Raw genomic sequence first — 18605 nt, forward strand, 5'->3', positions numbered from 1 at the left:
TCTGGAAACTGCGCTGTGTGGTTTTTACGAAGCTATAGGAACGTGTGGAAACGCTTAGTGCAGGAAATTGAAGATATTTTTAAAAACCAAAAAACGAAGCAAATGAAAAAAACGAAGCAAATGAAAAAAACGAAGCAATTATGAACTCCTGACTGAGCAGGAAATAATATTTACATTGCATTAATCATGGGAACACTGGATATGCATTTAACAGAAACTCGAGAAGATGGGGAGAAGGGTGAGAGTGTGTAAGAAATGTAAACTTCTCCTCTACTATAAGAGGAGTCAGTAGATAATGGGTAAAATTGAGGGATTAAGACATTAAAAAATCAATATGATATTTAGCAAGAAAGAGTTTAACCGAGGGAGCAATTGCTGAGTGGGTGGGATTACCTCTGGGATGGGAGGGGCGAGAGGGACGCGGGACGACTGCTGTTTTTTGCTGTTATAAACCTTTTCAGCGCTACAGTAGTCCACTTTGTGGAGTTTCAGTTACCTCCAGACAACCACAGTCCAAAAATATTAATAGCTTTTGAAAGAAAAAGCTATTAATATTTTTGGTGTCAGAGAAAGAGAGAGATCACCATCATATAACTTCTGTTACAGTATATTGCTGTAATTGTTCTATTGTATATTGTATGATTAATTATTGCTGTTCATCTCTTAACTGTGCCTAATTTATAAATAAACATTATCTTTCTCCACCATCGTGGTGTGTGGTTGACTCCGCTTCTCGCCACAGCTTCTCACAAGACTCTGAGGATCAAGTCATTCCTGCGCAAGAAACAAAAGCAAAATGGACCCATTCCCCAGTGGATTTGTATGAAAACTGGCAATAACATCAGGTACAGCTCCAAAAGGAGGTATTGGAAAGAACCAAGCTGGGTCTATAAGGAACTGAGCATGAGATGCTACACATATTTACGTTGTATCAAGGTCGTGATCATCTTACCGTTGCAAGCTGAAAATGTCACCACTGTCTGGACAGCTGGACATGTTTGATTGGGAAGGTACTTTTTCTCTTTGTTTATATGCTCTGCACTAGTAGGCTGGGTTCAGTAATACATAGGTGAGAACTTTCATTTAAAAAAAAAATGATCAGCCTGTAATCCCAGCTACTCGGGAGGCTGAGGCAAGAGAATCGCTTGAACCCGGGAGGCGGAGGTTGCAGTGAGCCAAGATGATGCCACTGCACTCCAGCCCAGATGACAGTGCGAGACTCTGTCTCAAAAAAAAAGGAAAAAATGATCAGGCTGGGCAGGGTGGGTCATGCCTATAATCCCAGTACTTTGAGAAGCTGAGGTGGGAGGATCGCTTGAGGCCTGGAGTTTGAGGCCAGCTTGGCCAACATAGTGAGACCCTGTTTCTATTTTTAAAAATTATCATAGGTATGTAAAACATCATACAGGAAAAAATAATAGCATACATATGCAGGTTCACTACTATCCACGGTTTCAGGCATCCGCTTCAGGTATTGGGATGTATGTCCCAAGGTATAAGGGGCGTAAAGGGGGGACTATTCTACTGGTTTCTAAATTTACTTGCAAACAGTACTTTGATGAAATAAAAGCACATTTTATTTGCTTTTATTTCAAGGAATCTTGAAGAAGGGAGTGTCGGAGAAGGGGAGGCCTCTGGAGAAGGCTGCCAGAGCAGGGGATGCCTAACCATGCTGAAGTTCGTGAAGAGGGGGACCCGGAGTGGACTGCTAGGGACTCGCGACACCAGTGAGGTTCAGATGGAGGCCCTGGTGCTTTAGAACGAGAAGAGGGCCAAGTGGCAGGAGCGCAGACTGAGGCTCGTTACACGGGGCCCCTAGGCCGTGGTAGGGACTGTGGATTTTACTTGACAAAAAGAGCAGGTGGCCATGGGAAGGTCTCAAAGAGGCAGCTGGGATGACTTATGTTTGTAATGGACTCACTCTCTCTGCTGAGTAGGGGGCGAGGGTGGAAGCAGGGGAGTGCAAGGCGACGGTGGGGTGCGGGAGGAAAAACCCTTCTTGTGTCTCTGGCTGGGCTGAAGAATTAAACGGACATAAGGCAGATCAGCAGGAGAAAAACATACAGATTTCATTTGTATGTATGAGGGAGCCCCCTCCACCCCCCGCCCAAATGACCAAGACCCAAAGAAGTGACTAGACATAAGGGCTTTTGTATCAGGTTGAACAAAGAATGGCGATTGTGTAACTGGGAAGATAGGGGTTAGACGATTTGTTCTTACAGATTTCTTTTGGCCTCGACTCTCCTTATCCGGTAATAAGAATGTGTTTCTTCCTCCTAGCACAGGGAGGGCGTCTTTCACAGGACATTTTCGCTCCTGCTTTCAGGAAGAAAAAGGGAGGTCAGAGCACCCTTTCTGCACCTGCTGTTTCTGAAGTGCCTTTAGTTCAAAGAAATCAATGTGTCAGAGTGGCGTATTCTGGGGTGGCGTGTCCTGAACCCCTTCAGTGGCCTGGTCCAGAACGGAGCCTGTGGACGGAGAGCAGTGGAGGGGTTCCGGGCAGGAGCAGCAAGGCTCGGTGCTGGGGAGGTGTGTGACTGTGACTGGGGGCTCGCTGATGAACATTTATTCCTTTAACCTTCACAAGAAACCCCCGGGCCGGGCAGTCAGGGGTGTACACTCTACTGAAGGAGAAAACTGAAGTTCAAGTTCACTGCACGGCAGGGGCAGAGCTGGGGCTCAAACTCCCCTGTCCAGTCTTCAGCCCCTGTACCCCAACCTGCAGGAATAAGTGAATGGATACATGAGGCTGGCTGCGCCTAGGGCACAGAGGGGCGAGGGAAATCCGCAGAGGAGGAAACCCGCGCAGGCGGCAGACTCAAAGCTGCAGTGCCAGGTGGGCTGCCGGGGGAGAGCTTTTATTCTGAGGGCAGGGAGAAGCCATGGGTAGGGAAGGGTGGTCAGTGCCATGGAAAACCCACCCTTGACCCTGAGGACATGCTCCCAGGAGCCCACCCACACCTCATGAACTTGTACAGACCAAGACAACCGGATGCTGAGACCTGGAGCAAGGGCCTTGCCCCGGGCACGTGGCAAACGGAGGGGCAGCGTTAAGAGACCAGGCCAGCTCCGGGTGGAAGCGGGTGTGTCCTACTGTGTGCTGCCGCACGCACGGTGGCACCTCTGGACGAATTCAGCTTCCAGTTCTCTGCAGCCCCAGGTACCTAGTGACAAAGGAGGTCCAGCCCTGGTCCCAAGGAATGGCCCAGTTTGGAAAGCATCCTAGGTGGTGCCTGGCACATAGTAGGTGCTCAGCCAAGACGCGTGTCCTTTTCCCTCCCATCTCTGACTGTTCCTTTCCTTATCACTCCTGTGCTGAGGCAGGAATCAGCACAGGCTGGGGCACGGCATCCCAAGACAGCTGGGCCTGTGCTCAGGACCACAGGGCAGAGTCTCTTAGACCAGAGATCAGTAAATGTGGCCCATGGGGCACATCCCACACACTGCCTGTTTTTGTGCAGCCGACGAGCTGAGAATGGTTTTTACGGATGACCATTTGCAATCAGTTTGATGAAACACTAACTAAACTCCAATTAAGCAAAATATGTTGCCTCTAAAAAGAACTCTATTCTTCTCATTAGTGGACCTGCATTACAAAACACTGGCCTGAATTATTATTATTCTATTTTGAGTTTTGTCGGTTAGAAAATAGTGAAAATCTGTTTTCTCCCGGCACAATGATTTTGCCCTCAAAGCCTGAAATATTGGTTCTCTACTCTGTCCTTCTACGCACCCTGCCTGGGGCTCTCCAGATTTAACCAATCCCAGGGCTAATGACCCCCACCCGGCCTCCCCGGTGGCCGGTGCTGGCTGCGGCTGGTGTGCCCGACTGCAGGGCTGGACTGTGGACTCTCGGGCTGGTCAGCCTCACACCCAGCCATGCCTTGGGACACAGCTGTAGCCCCGTGGGACCTGTGCCGCAGTGGCCTCGGGGAGCTGCTCTGGCTACTGGCTGGCAGCCTCAGCTCCCCTGAGCACTGAGCACATTATTTTCTCCAACTCCCTGCGGGAGCCAAGGCCAGCGGGCGTGGGTGGCTGAAATCTCCTCGGTAACAGGGTCTGCCCCCCTCCTGCTCCCTCGCTGGGCCTCCTCCCTTAACCTGCCCCCCACCCCCCACACCTGCTCTCTGGCCCTCGGCCCCTCCCTGCTTGCTCCCTCCTTTCGCGGGCTCCATGTCACCATCTGTGGCACAGTCCCTCTCTGTCACTCTCCCTGCCAACCCCTCGTTCTCCTTCCTCCCTCCTCCTCTCTATCCTGCCTCTCTCTGCATCTCTCCCTCTCACCCGTGTCTCCTCTCCTCTCTTTCCTCTTCGTCTTCTCCCTGTCACGCATCTTTCATCACTCCCCCTCATTCTGCCTTTCCTCCTACTCACGGTCTCCTCTCCCTCTCTCTCTCCCCCTCCCTCTTTCTCTCTCTCTCTCTCTCTCTCTCCCCACCTCCTCCCGACCCCCTTTCCCCTCTATTTCTATTGGTTTGTGCGTCCCTTGTTCCCCTTTTCTCTTCTTCACCCTGGGAAGCTTCTCCCCCTCTATCCTTGCCCCTGCCCCCCCAGGATGTGTCCTGGAGATGGGGGGTGACGTACCAGGCGCTGGTTGGGAAGTCAGGGCCGGAGACCAGATGGGAGAGGCTCTGTGGACAGCCGTGGCCGAGGGCCTGGGAGGGGACCTGAGCCCGCAAGCAGTCTAGAAGTGGGTGCCGCGTGGGGACCCCAGTTAGGAGTGCCCTCCTAACCAATCCCAGGGCTAATGACCCTGGGGACTGGGCAGGGAGAGGGGACAGCAGAATGATAACCAGCCTGGCGACAAGGAGGGAAGCCCTCACCCCATGGGCAGGTAAGGAGGCTGGGGCCCGGATGATGTCCCGAAGGGTGGGGTCCCGGAAGCCCATCCTCTGCCCAGGATGAACTTGGGAGGCTAGGGCTGGGGAGGCAGAGGGTGGGGAGTCCCAGGGAGGCAGGAGGGAGGCCTTCCTGTGACCTCCCGGTCGGCTGCAGGGGCAGGGGCATTAGTCTCAGAATCTTGTGCCATGATTCCAGGATCTCGGAATCACAGAATCGCAGGCTGTCAGGGCTGGAGGGAGCCAGATGCGTCATGTCGTTGGCTTTCCCAGCTCACGTGGCAGCTCTCCTGAGCTCCCCCTCCATACCCGGCACTGTGCTTGGCACGCCTCCATTTAATCTCTGCAAACAACCCTGGGAAGTGGGTCCGCTTGTCTTCCATACGATGAAACTGAGGTCCGGGGGGGATAAGTGACTTGCCCGAAGTCATACGACGAAACTGAGGTGCAGCGGGGAGAAGTGACTTGCCCGAGGTCACACAGCAATTTGGCGTCATCGCTGTGCAACAGAGCCCAAGCCCCCAACCCTGGGCCTGTGGGGTGTGCTCCTGGGATAAGGCCCCAGGCCTGGGGTGCGAGTGAGTCAGTTGGCGCTGACAAGCATAAGCCAGATCTCTTTGGGGAGAAGGCCCAAGGGTGTAGAGGACAAGCAGAGAGCCAGGGGTCATCGCCCTGCACTCTTCAGGACTGTCATGGCCTTTGATTCTTCTCAGCCTGAGGCCTTCAGAGGAGCCAAGTGGGGCCAGGAGGTACTGATGGTTTAGAAGTAGACAGAACTGAGTTCAAATTCTAGCTTCCCACTCTCCAGCTGGGTGACCCTGTGCAGCTTACTTAACCTCTCTGAGCCTCAACTTCTTCCTCTCTAAAAACTCTCCCTCTTGGGCTTCTCGAGGATCTCGTGATGTGAGTCTGAGGCTTCCATCTGGGGACAGTGTCCCACCTTGGAGCTCTCCTTGCTGAACTGCTTGGCTGTTCACATTTATGGCTGTTCTGGGTGATGTCCTAGGTTCTGGGGTTAAGAAATCAATCAATCAGGACCCCTGCATTCAAGAGCCAGTGTTCTAGCGAGTGAGAGATGGGCAAATGGAGAATGATTGGGGTGCCTGGCCTCCCTGAATTATTAGGGCTGTGGGGCTCAAGGCAGCCACTCACCCTCTCTGTGCTGTCTCCTCCTGAACAGTCCTCCGAGGAGTCCGCCCCCAGCTTTCAGGCAAGCTTGTGCCAAAGATAAACCAGACAGGGAGGAAAAGTCCCTCCTTCCCAAGGATGAACTAGATCATGCACAGGATTCCAGCTCTTTAAAGAAAAGACGGCACCTCAATTGCAGGTCTGGCTTACGTGCTTGGAAAGCTGTAATTTCCCTGCTTCTGCTCCCTGGGCACCTCAAACTTTGACAGGGAAGACCGGCTGAGATAAAGGTGGAGACAGGGTTTTCCAGGAGGGGGCCAGGGGTTCTGGGAGGGGCGACTGCATTCCCTGGTACAAAGGAGGGTCTGGCTAGGCGTGCCGCGTTCCTGTCAGGACCATGTGTGTGTCAGCGCATGCGCTTGTAGGTGCACAGACGTGTGCTGGGCAGGCGTGGGGGTGGGGCAACCTCAGAGCTTACCCCCAGTGGGCTACCCCAGGGGCATCTGTCCCTGAAGCCTGGAAATTAGGCCTGCCCAGCTCCTTGCTTCTCTCGCGAGCCTGGTGCTCCCCTCCCTCATCTAGCCCTGGCTTGTGATTGGCTGACCAGCCGGGATGCTATAAAGAGGATCTGTGCACATCACAGGGCGGCAAGGTAGATGGTGACGCGGGTCCCCTGCCAAGGAGGCAGGGCTCTAAGGTTCCAGGTTCCACAATTCCAGGTCTAAGATGGACTCATTCTAGCATTCTGAAATTCTAACATTCTTTGATTCAAGGATACTGAGTCTAAAATCCTACGGCTGTTGACTGTTCTAAGAATTCAAAATTCTATTTTAAGATCTCTAAGGTCCATTAGGCTTTGAGTCCATGATCCTCATAGCTCAAAGCCCTGGGGGCAACTGGGAAAGCGGGGTACCAGCTGGGCACTCAGGTGGGCGCCTTCCCAGGCCTGGCTTCAGTTTGCCAGCCTGTGGAATGGGCGTAGAGGTCGTCACTACAAATTTTTCTAGATTTGCCACTTCCTAGCTGTGACCAGAACATGTGACCTCACGTTTGCTCCCCATCTGTGCAGTGAGGATGACAGTAGTGCCTCCCTCATGGGACACCATAGGATACTGCAGTTCACCGGCTTAGCCTGGCACCTGGCACAGTCAGGGCTCAGTGATGAGCAGCTGGCAGCACTGTTAGGATCCTCTAGCCCACTGTCTAGGTGCCCCTCCCTTAGTGCTGCTGTTCTAGGCCCAGGAGACCTGATGAGGGGTTGGGGAGAAGGATGGGTTGAGGACAGGTTGGGGGATGACCCAGGCTCAGAATCCTTCTCTTCTCCCAGCCCCAGGAACAGGGAGGAGATGCTCTGAGCCCAGCCAGCTTGGGATGCTTTTGGAGAAGCCATGGCCTAGGGGTTTCCTGCTACCCTTGACTTCACCCAGCCCGGCACTGTAAGCCCGCTGCAGCCCCAGGTCCTTGGGGCAAGGGTAGCCAGGCGTGCTCAGAGGTGTTTGTTTGGATTTGGGGTGCCTTTCCTTCCCAGAAGCTTTGCACCTCAACAGTGACGTCTGTATAGGGCAGTGTGGACCACAGCTCCCAGTGGAGGGAGGAACTGCAGGCCCAGTGTCAGGGATATTAGAAGAAGAGCTTCTCCTCTGAGAGATTTCTCTTCCCTTCAGGGTTTTCTGCAGGGAGAATCTGAGGACAGCCAGGAGCCAGGGGATTGAGGGATAATTAGGAAGAAGGGGTGCAGTGGGTGGTCCAGGCCCCAGAGGAGGCTTCTGCTTCCAGCCTGGCCCTGCCTGGGCCTCCTCCTGAGCGTGGCTTTCCGCAGTGGGGTCGGACATTCCCCCTTGGCATTGGAATTGGTCCACTCCAGGCTTCCTGGTTCATTTGATGCCTGACACTGAGGCAGAGCTTGTGCCTGTGGGAAAGTGACAGGGCGGAAAGCAGTGGGGAGGGTCCAAAGCTGGCTGGAGACTCCACATGGGAGGGGATCAGAGTCTTGCAGGGGAGCCCGGAGGAGCCCCGGCTTCTTGCACGCAGGCATGGGATGAGAAAGACACTAAGAAAGCACGTGGAGTGCAGTGGGGGGCTCTTGCTTGTGCTGCAAATCCCTTCTGAAAATGTTCCCTTCTCCAGGCAGCTGACCCCTCCAGCCAGGGGGCGGGGCTACTCTTGGATACCGTCTACCAAGTGAATTGTAAAGTTCTCCAACCCCAGCCGCCACTGGGGAGAAGGGGCCTCAACCACCTGCCCCCCAGGTTCATAGCCAACCTTCCTGGGCAGGGCCTTTGGGAGGGGTATAGTGGGATGGCCCAGGCTGATGGGGGGAGGCTAAGGACTCTGACTCCCAGGGGAGGGGACACCCCAAGCCAAAGAACTCCAAATGGAGTTCTTAACTCCATTTGGAACCTGAAGAATCTGATATTAACCTTCACCTGGAGTTTAGGGCGTTCATGGATCCTCTGAAGTTCAGGTAGGGAGCGGGTTTCCAGGTGAAGGTCCTGTGATATGAAGCAGTGTTTTTGAGATGTCAGGACGAGACCTGTTGGTCTCGCCAGCAATGCAACCCACTTCACAGGGGCCTGCCAGCTGGGGCCTCACATGTAGAAAGGAAGGGCAGGTATTGGTTGATGAAACAGTATGACTTCATGCCGCACACCACACCCTCTCTCCACGATGAAGAATGATCACCTCACCTCCCCAAGCCTCAGTTTCATCATCTGAGAAAAGGGGATAACATGACTCAGCCTTGCGGCGCTGTGCAGGATGAATGAGATGGTGCACTTCCCATCCTCTGAAATCTCTCAGACGATGGGAGGATGGGTGTGCAGCAGGTCCCCAGGTTCAGCGTGATGGGAGAGGGCAGCACAGAGAAAGCCATTCTCTGCCATGACCGAGCTGTTTTTCCTGCCCCCAGGCAAATAGCTGACTGCTGACCAACCTCCCCTCAGCCATGGACACGCTTCCTCCATCATCATCGGTGTCCACGACCTCAGAACCCGAGAATGCCTCCTTGGCCTGGCCCCCAGATGCCACCCTGGGCAACGTGTCGGTGGCCCCAAGCCTGGGAGGGCTGGCTGTCAGTGGCGTTCTGATCCCCCTGGTCTACCTGGTGGTGTGTGTGGTGGGCCTGCTGGGTAACTCTCTGGTCATCTATGTGGTCCTGCGGCACACGGCCAGTCCTTCAGTCACCAACGTCTACATCCTCAACCTGGCACTGGCTGACGAGCTCTTCATGCTGGGCCTGCCCTTCCTGGCCGCCCAGAACGCCCTGTCTTACTGGCCCTTCGGCTCCCTCATGTGCCGCCTGGTCATGGCAGTGGATGGCATCAACCAGTTCACCAGCATCTTCTGCCTGACCGTCATGAGCGTGGACCGCTACCTGGCTGTGGTACATCCCACCCGCTCGGCCCGCTGGCGCACGGCTCCGGTAGCCCGCATGGTCAGCGCGGCCGTGTGGGTGGCCTCAGCCGTGGTGGTGCTGCCCGTGGTGGTCTTCTCAGGAGTGCCCCGCGGCATGAGCACCTGCCACATGCAGTGGCCCGAGCCGGCAGCAGCCTGGCGAGCTGGCTTCATCATCTACACGGCTGCACTGGGCTTCTTCGGACCGCTGCTGGTCATCTGCCTCTGCTACCTGCTCATCGTGGTGAAGGTGCGCTCAGCCGGGCGCCGGGTGTGGGCGCCCTCGTGCCAGCGGCGACGCTCTGAGCGCAGGGTCACGCGCATGGTGGTGGCCGTGGTGGCGCTCTTCGTGCTCTGCTGGATGCCCTTCTACGTGCTCAACATCGTCAACGTGGTGTGCCCACTGCCCGAGGAGCCTGCCTTCTTCGGGCTCTACTTCCTGGTGGTGGCACTGCCCTACGCCAACAGCTGTGCCAACCCCATCCTTTATGGCTTCCTCTCCTACCGCTTCAAGCAGGGCTTCCGCAGGGTCCTGCTGCGGCCCTCCCGCCGCGTGTGCAGCCAGGAGCCCACTGTGGGGCCCCCGGAGAAGACTGAGGAAGAGGATGAGGAGGAAGAGGATGGGGAGGAGAGCAGGGAGGGGGGCAAGAGGAAGGAGATGAACGGCCGGGTCAGCCAGATCACACAGCCTGGCACCAGTGGACAGCAGCGGCCGCCCAGCAGAGTGGCCAGCAAGGAGCAGCAGCTCCTACCCCAAGAGGCCTCCACTGGGGAGAAGTCCAGCACCATGCGCATCAGCTACCTGTAGGGGCCTGGGGAAAGCCGGGGTGGCCTGAGGAAGGGGAAGAAGCCATGGGTGTGCCTAGGGTGTACTTCCCAAGGTGCCACAGGCCCATGATAGGATGTTGAAGGGCCTGGGCTTTGATGCTGTTGCTGCCAGGACTTGCTGTGTGACCTCGGGTAGGTTGCTTTCAGTCTCTGGGCCTTGTTTTCTCCTCTGTGACTCAGGGATAGGAGTCATCAGCCTGGATGATCTATGTCAGATGAGAGGTTTGGAGGGCACCACTGCTGGGCTGACCTTGCTGAGCGAGCAAAAGGTGGGTGCAGACTGGCCTCCCCCCAGGGCTGGAGTGTGTGGGGGCATCAACCTGAATCTTGACCCTCAGAGGGACAAACCAAGGCCAGGATTTCTTGGGCTCAGAGTCAGGGACACAGGAGCTGCTGGGGGCTGGGCTGGAAACCTAAACAGAAGAAAGCCTAACTTGGTGGGAGGCGTGGCGCAGAAATGATCAGGCCCCAGATCAGCTCCCTCCCCTCGATTGTGAGGCCTTGGAGCAGCTCTGCTCCTCTCTAGGCCTCAGGCTTCACCCGGGGAAACCCCAACAACCTCCATGCCCTTCTGGCCCAGGCAGTCAATGCTGGAGGTCCTGTGCTCCTGGGCGCGGAGAGAACAGGTGAATTTCCCAGGAAGCGAGTGAGGGCCAGCTTCAGGGTCTCTCACTGCCTGGGCTCTTTCAAGGCCCTGCATCTACTTTTGTACTTGTCATTTTGTATTCGTTTTCTTAAAGAGGGACCTCAAACTGCATAAGCTTAGGCCACCCAAAGCCTGGCTCCGCCCCTGCTGAGGTCAGCCACTGAATCCCCAAGGAAGCTCACGTTGGGTCTTACGGCTGGAGTAGGGGCTCCCAGGCACCTCCTTGTAGGAGGGGCCATTCCTGTTTCTCTCCTTGTGACCCATATTCTCCCCTCCTGGAGACTGAGGCAGAGACCCAGCCCATGGGGACTGGCATGGAAAGGCACAGTGTCTGCTGAAGAATGCTGTGAGGAGAAGGAAGAGGAAGGGAGAAGAGGAAGAGGAAGAAGAAGGAAGAGGAAGACAAGGGGGAAAGGGGAGGATGAGTGGGGGAAGGAGAAGCACAGATGTGTTTCCTGGAGCCGTCTTTGGCCTCCCTGGGCTGAGCTCAGTGGTAGCATCTGTGAACCTGAGTTGCCGACAACAGCCCCACCCAACCAGTACTGAGGGAAGGACACGATCAGGGTGGAACAGCCAGGGTGCAACGGCAAATGCACAGAGTACAGATGGGTACAGGGCCTGCGTCCCTGAGGGGCCTGAGAGTGCTGCCAAGAAGGGCTCAGGTCTTAATAAAGCCCTAGGGTGAAGCTGGCTACCAGGGACATCGGGAGGACCGGGGAGCCCCTGGTGGGTGGGGAGCAGGCCTCCCCATGCTCTATCATCCTGGAGACTACAGGTCGAGAGGCCCAGGAAAGACAAGAAGAGGTTGAAGTGGGACTGTGGAGGGGGACCACGGGGAGCAGCCACTATCCAAGGCTGGGCCTAGACTCCGTCCCAGAGATGGTCCCTCAGAGCTGTGGTGAGGCTGGCCCTGGGAGGGTGGGACCCCCAGTGAAATCCCTCCACTTCCCCACCCACTGCAGAGGGCAGGGGTCCTCAGGGAAAGCACAGGAACCAGATTTTGGAGACTTGGATCTTCAGCACATCTCAGGGTCCTGGGCTGGCATGGGCCTTCTGGGCCTCAATTTCCCCATCAACAAATGGAGATGAATCACAGCTTAGCTGCCTCCTGGGATCTAACAAGAAAATGAGTCATGTGAGGTAACTTCCAGGCTCACTGCAACGGGTAGGGTGGGGTGTATCAGATTATAAAGTGGGAGTACCCTCCTCACCCCCAGGCTTGGCCTATACGCCCCTCTCCTTCATCAAGTGGCCGGTCTGTGTCTGTCCTTTGGGGTGGTGACACTGTAGGCCATGAGAAATGGGCAGTCTGGGGGTCAGAGGCCAAGGGTCAGGGAGGCAGGACTTGGGGAGAGAGTGAGACCCTCAGAGGAGAAGGAAGTTTATAAAACCACATTTTGTGTGGAGATGGAGGCTGGAGGCCCAGCCCGGGGACTTGGTCTGGGGTTCCTTGAGGAAGATCTGAGGGTCTGAGAGAGGAAGGATGCCCTGGCCTTCTGGCCTTCTCTGGCTGATCCTGCCTTCTTGCTGCCTAAGACAGGAGAGCAATGTCCTCGAAGGTTCCCCGGGAGGCCAGTTAGGAAACCCTTTGCTGCTTCTGTCTCTAGCTCTTGTCAATAAAGATGGTGACATCTGATAACATCTGTGGCCTGGGCCAATTTATCTGCCAGGCACTGTGTCCAGATGGGTGTGAATGTGCAGGTGTGTGTGGGCTCCGTGCACCCTGGCCTCTTCGGGTGTGACATCCCAGAGTCCAGGTCCTTCAGGGAACGTGGAAGGTACCCTTGATGGGGCTGAGCCCACATCCTTATAGACCTTGATCCAAAAGCAGTAGATGTCCTTTCTCCCTATTATCCAAATATTAGATTTCAGGGAAGAAAGTGGATTGGCTCCAACTAGGTCACATGATGGTCCCTTGGGCCAATCACCAAAGCCATGGTGATAGGGTGCCATGGTTGGCTGGGTGCAGGTCATGTGCCCATATTTCCAGGCAGAGAGAAGGTAGGGCACTGTGATGGACAATCTGGCCTGGCCCATGGGGCAGAGGTGGGTCAGGGACAGCCTACTAATGGCTAGGGGAGGTGGGTCAGGCACCAACAACCAACAGCACGCGGGTCTGGGTGTGTGCGGGGTTTGCTGTGTGTGGCTGCCTTTGCTGGGTGTGATATTGTGTGTCCAGGTTTGTGTGAGCCCAGTGCAGGGTGCATAGTAGGTGGTCAGGACATCTTAGCTGCGTCCATGAGTGAATGTGCACTGGGATGTGACATGCGGCCGGTGTGTAAGTGGTGGGAGCAGAGGAACTGCTGGGGCGCCAGTGTTGGGTGGGAGTGGCTGCCTGGGCAGGGTCCCTCGTCTGGTCCTGGCAGCCCTCGCTTCCCCACCACACTGGCTGTCCCCACCTGTGCATGCTCACGTGCAGTCTGTGTGTGCGTGTGCTTGTCCCCCACACACATGTGTCTGGCAGCCTTGTGTTCCCAGGGCCTGGCAGTGCTACCGTGGCCTTTCTTAGGAGTATCTGGAATGAATGAACAAAGGGGGCCACTGCATGTCACAACTCCAGGGGGGACTGTACACGCTGTGCCTCTAACTTCCTGTGAAGCTACAGCATGGTGCCTCTGAATACATGAGTGATAAGGGATGGGGCTACTGAAGGAGCTTGCATAGGGTTTGGGGCTAGAATTTGTGGGCTAGGGGAGCCACTGGGGCTGTAGGGTGAGGGGAGGCTCTGCAGCTGTGAGCTGGGGCAGGGAGGGAGGAGTGATAACTCACCTTGCCCACTCCTCTCCTCCTCCTCCAGCCGTTGAAGTTGCTCAGACCCGAGGCTTTACCTTGAACTTGTCTCTCAGAGGCGGTTGCCAGGCAACAGCCCTTGGCCACCAGGCTCTGGACCAGGACTTCCTGCGTCAGCATCAACGTTATCAGAGGGGAGACGGGAACCCGCAAGGCCTGGGGCAGGAAAGACCACGGCCTCCAGATCTTTGGGATCCTCTTTACCTAGAAGGGGTGGGACAGGTGGAGGCCACGGACGCGTGGGAGTTGACAGCCTGGACTCCACAGGACTCGACACAGAAGAAAACACAGTGAGAGGTTGGGCGCAGTGGCTCACGCCTATAATCCCAGCACTTTGGGAGGCTGAGGTGGGTGGATTGCTTGAGTTCAGGAGTTCGAGATCAGCCTGGGCAACAACATGGTGAAATTCCGTCTCTAACAAAAATACAAAAATTAGCCAGGCATGGTGGTGCATGCCTGTGGTTCCAACTACTTGGGAGGCCGAGGTGGGAGGATCGCTTGAGCCTGGGAGGCAGAGGTTGCAGTGAGCCGAGATTGTGCCACTGCACTCCAGCCTGGATGACAGAGGGAGACCCTATCTCAAACAAAAACCAAAAACCAAAACCAAAACAAAAAACCACCCCAAACAAACAAACAAAAACAAACAAACAAAAACATCCAAAACCAAAAACCAAAAAACATGGCAAGAAGGCCAGGCTGTAGTGTGAGGGGCACCCCCTGGAGCTGTGCAAGGCCACCATCCCGCCAAGGCCTCAGGGCACTCCCTGTCTCTGGCAGGCCCTGGTGAGCATCTCAGCGAGTCCCCGGGAAGGCTGAGGGAGAAATGTCCCTGAAAGTCATGGGGCCAAAGTCAGCACGCCTGGGTCCCAGGCCTCCCGCAGCAAACCTCCTGTGTGGCCTTGGGCCATTTATTTCACCTCTGCATGTAGTTCACTTAGCTAACAAAGGCTTTTCTGAGCACCAGCTATAGGCAAGGCCCTGACATGCAGCCGGGGGCTGGTGCAGGCAAATGGACACGGGTCCTGCCCTCTCAGCACCCATAGACAAGCACACAAGGAAGTGCAGCCCTATTTTGGGGGCTCAGTGGGGAGGGAGAAGTGCAGCATGCTCTGAGGGTTGGGGGCTGGTGGGGGCTGCATCTAGAGTGGAAGTTTCAGCCTCAGTGTGCCAGGCAGAGGTATCGGCATGTGCTAAGGTCCTGAGCTAGGGAGAGGCAGTGAGTGAAAGAAAGGTGGCGAACAGTCCCCCTTTTGAGGGACAGAGGCTGTGTCACACAGGGCTTCCTAGGGCATCTATTCCTGTTAAGGCTGAATTCTGTCCCCCCTAAATTCCTATGCTGAAGTCCTAACCTCCACAGCCCCAGAATGTGTCCTTACCTGGAAATGGGGTCATTGCATTGTAGGTAGTGAAGAGGTCATACTGGAGCAGGGATGGCCCCTAATCCAATACGACTGCTGTCCTTAAGAAACGGGGAGGCCGGGCATGGTGGCTTATGCCTGTAATCCCAGCACTTTGGGTGGCCGAGGCGGGTGGATCATCTGAGGTCAGGAGTTTGAGGCCACCCTGGTCAACATGGTGAAACCCCGTCTCTACTAAAAATACAAAAATTAGTCAGGCATAGTGGCATGTGCCTGTAATCCCAGCTACTCTGGAGGCTAAGGTAGGAGAATCTGGGAGGCCTGAATCTGAGAGGCGGAGGTTGCAGTGAGCTGAGATCGCGCCACCGCCTCCAGTCTGGGCAACACAGTGAAACTTCATCTCAAAAAAAAAAAAAAAAAAAAAAGAAAAAAAGTGGAGATTCAGACACAGACAAGCACCCAGGGAGACACCATGTGAACATGAACACATGTTCATGTTCCATGCGCCCAACCTCTCACTGTGTTTTCTTCTGTGTCCAGTCCTGTGGAGTCCAGGCTGTCAACTCCCACGGGTCCGTGGCCTCCACCTGTCCCACCCCTTCTAGGTAAAGAGGATCCCAAAGATCTGGAGGCCGTCGTCTTTCCTGCCCCAGGCCTTGCGGGTTCCCGTCTCCCCTCTGATAATGTTGATGCTGACGCAGGAAGTCCTGGTCCAGAGCCTGGTGGCCAAGGGCTGTTGCCTGGCAACCGCCTCTGAGAGACAAGTTCAAAGTAAAGCCTCGGGTCTGAGCCAGACCCCAAACACGGTTTTCCCAGGCCCTAGTCCAGGGCTCATAGTCTAAAAACAAAACTATGAAAATGGAGGCTGAGTGGACAGGAGTGATGCTAGGGGTGGGGAGAGCTCTGAGGCCACTGGTGTCCCTGGTGGCCACTGGCCATGGTAGACAACACCCCCGGGGAAGACCCAACAGGCAGAGGGCAGCCCAGGCCCCATGGGGACCTTGGTTCCTCCCCAGAATCCCAGCAGGCCTCCAGCAAGCCTCATAGCAGCATGCACCACACCGAGGGGTGAATGATGGGCACACATGTGTGCACACGTGTGTGCGGAGGGTGAGACAAGCCTTCACTTTCTCATAGGCTCAGAAAAAGTGGCTGGGCCAGCTGGGCACGGTGACTCATGCCTGTAATCCCAGCACTTTGGGAGGCCGAGGCGGGCAGATCACGAGGTCAGGAGATCGAGAGCATCCTTGTTAACACGGTGAAACCACGTCTCTACTGAAAATACAAAAAAATTAGCTGGGCGTGGTGGCACGCACCTGTAGTCTCAGCTACTCGGGAGGCTGAGGCAGGAGAATCGCTTGAACGGAGGCGGAGGCTGCAGTGATCAGAGAACTCCAGCCTGGGTGACACAATGAGACTCCGTCTAAAAAAAAAAAAGGTGCCTGGGCCACACTCAGGGTCCCCCGGGGTTCCAGACACCTCAGGTTCTGGCTCACACTCTCCTGGAGCTCACCTCCTCTGTCACCATCTTACAGGTGGAGAAATTGAGGCCTACGGTGGGGGTGGGGTGTATCGGAGCCCAGCAGGGGAAGAGCTGGGATGTGGCCTCTCCATCCTGTCCGCTTTAAAGGCCAGCAAATGTGTCAATATTTGCTCAGGGGAACTGCTGGCTCAACAGGCCCCCGTGCCTGCCTGGTCTCTCCCTCTGTAAGATCAGGGGTTGCCTCTGAGCTTCAGCCAGGACCCTGCGCCTGCTCTTCAGAAGGGAGGGGTTCTCCCTGCTGGGCCGTATCAAACGGCAGCTACCAGAGGGAGAACGGAACAAACGCACGATGCCCGTTACGTGGGCGGTAGTGGCAGGTGAGCTCCTGGCCACGCAATCGGGTTTGAACCCCAGCGCCACTACCTCTTAGCGCTGAGTGCCTTTGAGCCAGCCTCAGAACTTCTGATAGACTCAGTTTCCTCATCCGGAAAATGGGCTCCCACGCCCATCTCAAAGGCCGGTCGCAGGGCTGCGGAGACAGCTGGGGGGTGGCTCTGTGCTCCCCAGGCCCGGCAGGGGGCGCCACGGGTCATCAGGCCTCGCCCAGTCGCCGCGTGGTATCCTCACCGCAACTCCGCTCGACTGGACTCGTCTCTATTCGGCGATACTTGGCTCCACTCGGCCAGGCTCGGTTCTGCTCGGCTGTATTCGGCAGCACTCGGCCAGACTCGGCCTTGTTCGGATCTGCTCGGCTTCACCCCAAGCCGGAAGCGCAAAGGCACTTTCCCGGCGCTGCTGCGGCTCCGCCCTCCTGGCGCGAGGCCCGGGGTCGTAGGCCAAGGGAGGAGGGTCTTTGGCCTTTGGGCCCTTGGCGCTGTCGTGGTTGTGGGGGTCCTGCTTGCCTGGACCCTGGGCTATGCAGAGGGAGCCACGAGCCAGGGCTTGAGGCCGAAGCGGGTGGAGAGGGAGGGGTTCCCCGAGCCTGGCGTGGGGGCGTCGTTCCCCTTCCTTTTGCAGGGAGAAAGGGAGAGGTTGGCGCCAGCCACACGCTCCAACATGCTGGCTCTGCCGCTGGTCGGTCTGTCGTGTCCGAGGAGGAAGTTGCTGCCCCTCAGTGTCCCTGAGTCTCGGTTTCACCTCCATCAATCAGCAGGTTTCCCGCTGGGGCAGAGGGCCTGGCGCGGTGCTGGCGCTCTCCAGACTCAGTTTCCCCTTTTGTAAAACATGACAGCCCGCCCAACTCCGCTGAACACCTTTGGGATCCGACGTCCTGAAAGCCCAGGATGGGGAACCTGGGTCCGGAGAGCGAAACTTTCCCGGCCCCTGGGCGGGTCAACGTGGGGGATTCGGTAGAACCAGAGGAAGCCGGTTTGTGTGTTGGGGGGGGGACCGGGGGCGGGGGGGCCGGGGGGGGGCGGGGTGCTGCGGGGACTGCGGGGGTTTGGAGGAAGAAGCCAGTGCATGGGCGCCCTGGCCTGCCCCAAATTTCCCTGAGGGGACGGGCTGGTGGGACAGGCGGGGGCGGGGAGCGTCACAGGTTCCCGGGCGCGGGGGGCTCTGCCCAGCAGGAGGCGCTGGCGTCTTCCTTTGTTGAAATTGATCTCTGCGCCTGAACAATTAGATCTGTGACTTGCCACTCACAGCCTACATAGCGGACGCCAGGAATCATCATGTTTACTGTCCTGTCTCCTTTTTTGACAGGCACACATTTTATTTTTTAAATACATGAAGCACGCGGTGCTTTGTAAGCGCTGACTGAATGTGCTTATTTTCACACCCTTTCCTGACCCTGGGCTAGAACGTGGGCGAGTGCAGGATGGTGGTCAGGGGCTTGGCTCGTGGTCAGTATGGGCCTCATCTATCTCGTCTGTAAAATGGACAGATGAGGTAACACATGTGCCCATCTCAGAGCATTGTTGGAAGGATTAGAGGAGTCAAGATGTGGAAGGCCCACAGAACGGGTGGGGCAGAAGAGCCAGCTTCTGGAGGCAGGGGAAAGGGTGGGGGGTGGCTGGGGAAACAGGGTCCATACCCTGGGTTTCTGCATTGGGGTTACTCCTTTGCTGCTGGGGGTGATAGCAGGGTGATGAGAGCCACCCTGGGCCTGCACTCCTCCTGGTCATGCTGTTGTCCTGGGTTCC

At 56.2% G+C, this 18605-nt stretch overlaps 1 protein-coding gene across 2 annotated transcripts; it reads left to right on the forward strand.

Moving 5' to 3' along the window:
• The first annotated feature begins 4265 nt into the window (after positions 1-4265).
• On the forward strand, positions 4266-10602 carry SSTR3 (somatostatin receptor 3). 2 transcript variants are annotated; one of them, XM_025399661.1, is made up of 2 exons: positions 4266-4834; positions 8875-10602. In XM_025399661.1, the coding sequence occupies exon 2, from the start codon at positions 8911-8913 to the stop codon at positions 10165-10167; it is 1257 nt and encodes a 418-aa protein (XP_025255446.1). In that variant the 5' UTR covers positions 4266-4834; positions 8875-8910; the 3' UTR covers positions 10168-10602. The 2 variants fall into 2 exon arrangements, with proteins under 2 accessions (XP_025255446.1, XP_025255447.1); XM_025399662.1 differs by lacking the exon at positions 4266-4834 and adding an exon at positions 5743-6165 and having other exon boundaries at positions 8875-10501.
• The last annotated feature ends 8003 nt before the right edge of the window (positions 10603-18605 follow it).

Source organism: Theropithecus gelada, chromosome 10 (assembly GCF_003255815.1).
Source record: "Theropithecus gelada isolate Dixy chromosome 10, Tgel_1.0, whole genome shotgun sequence".
NCBI classification, from domain to species: Eukaryota; Metazoa; Chordata; class Mammalia; order Primates; family Cercopithecidae; genus Theropithecus; species Theropithecus gelada.

What these genes read in the sequence shown, in the direction of transcription:
- SSTR3 (XM_025399661.1), top strand. Translation starts at nt 8,911, where the DNA reads ATGGACACGCTTCCTCCATCATCATCGGTGTCCACGACCTCAGAACCC.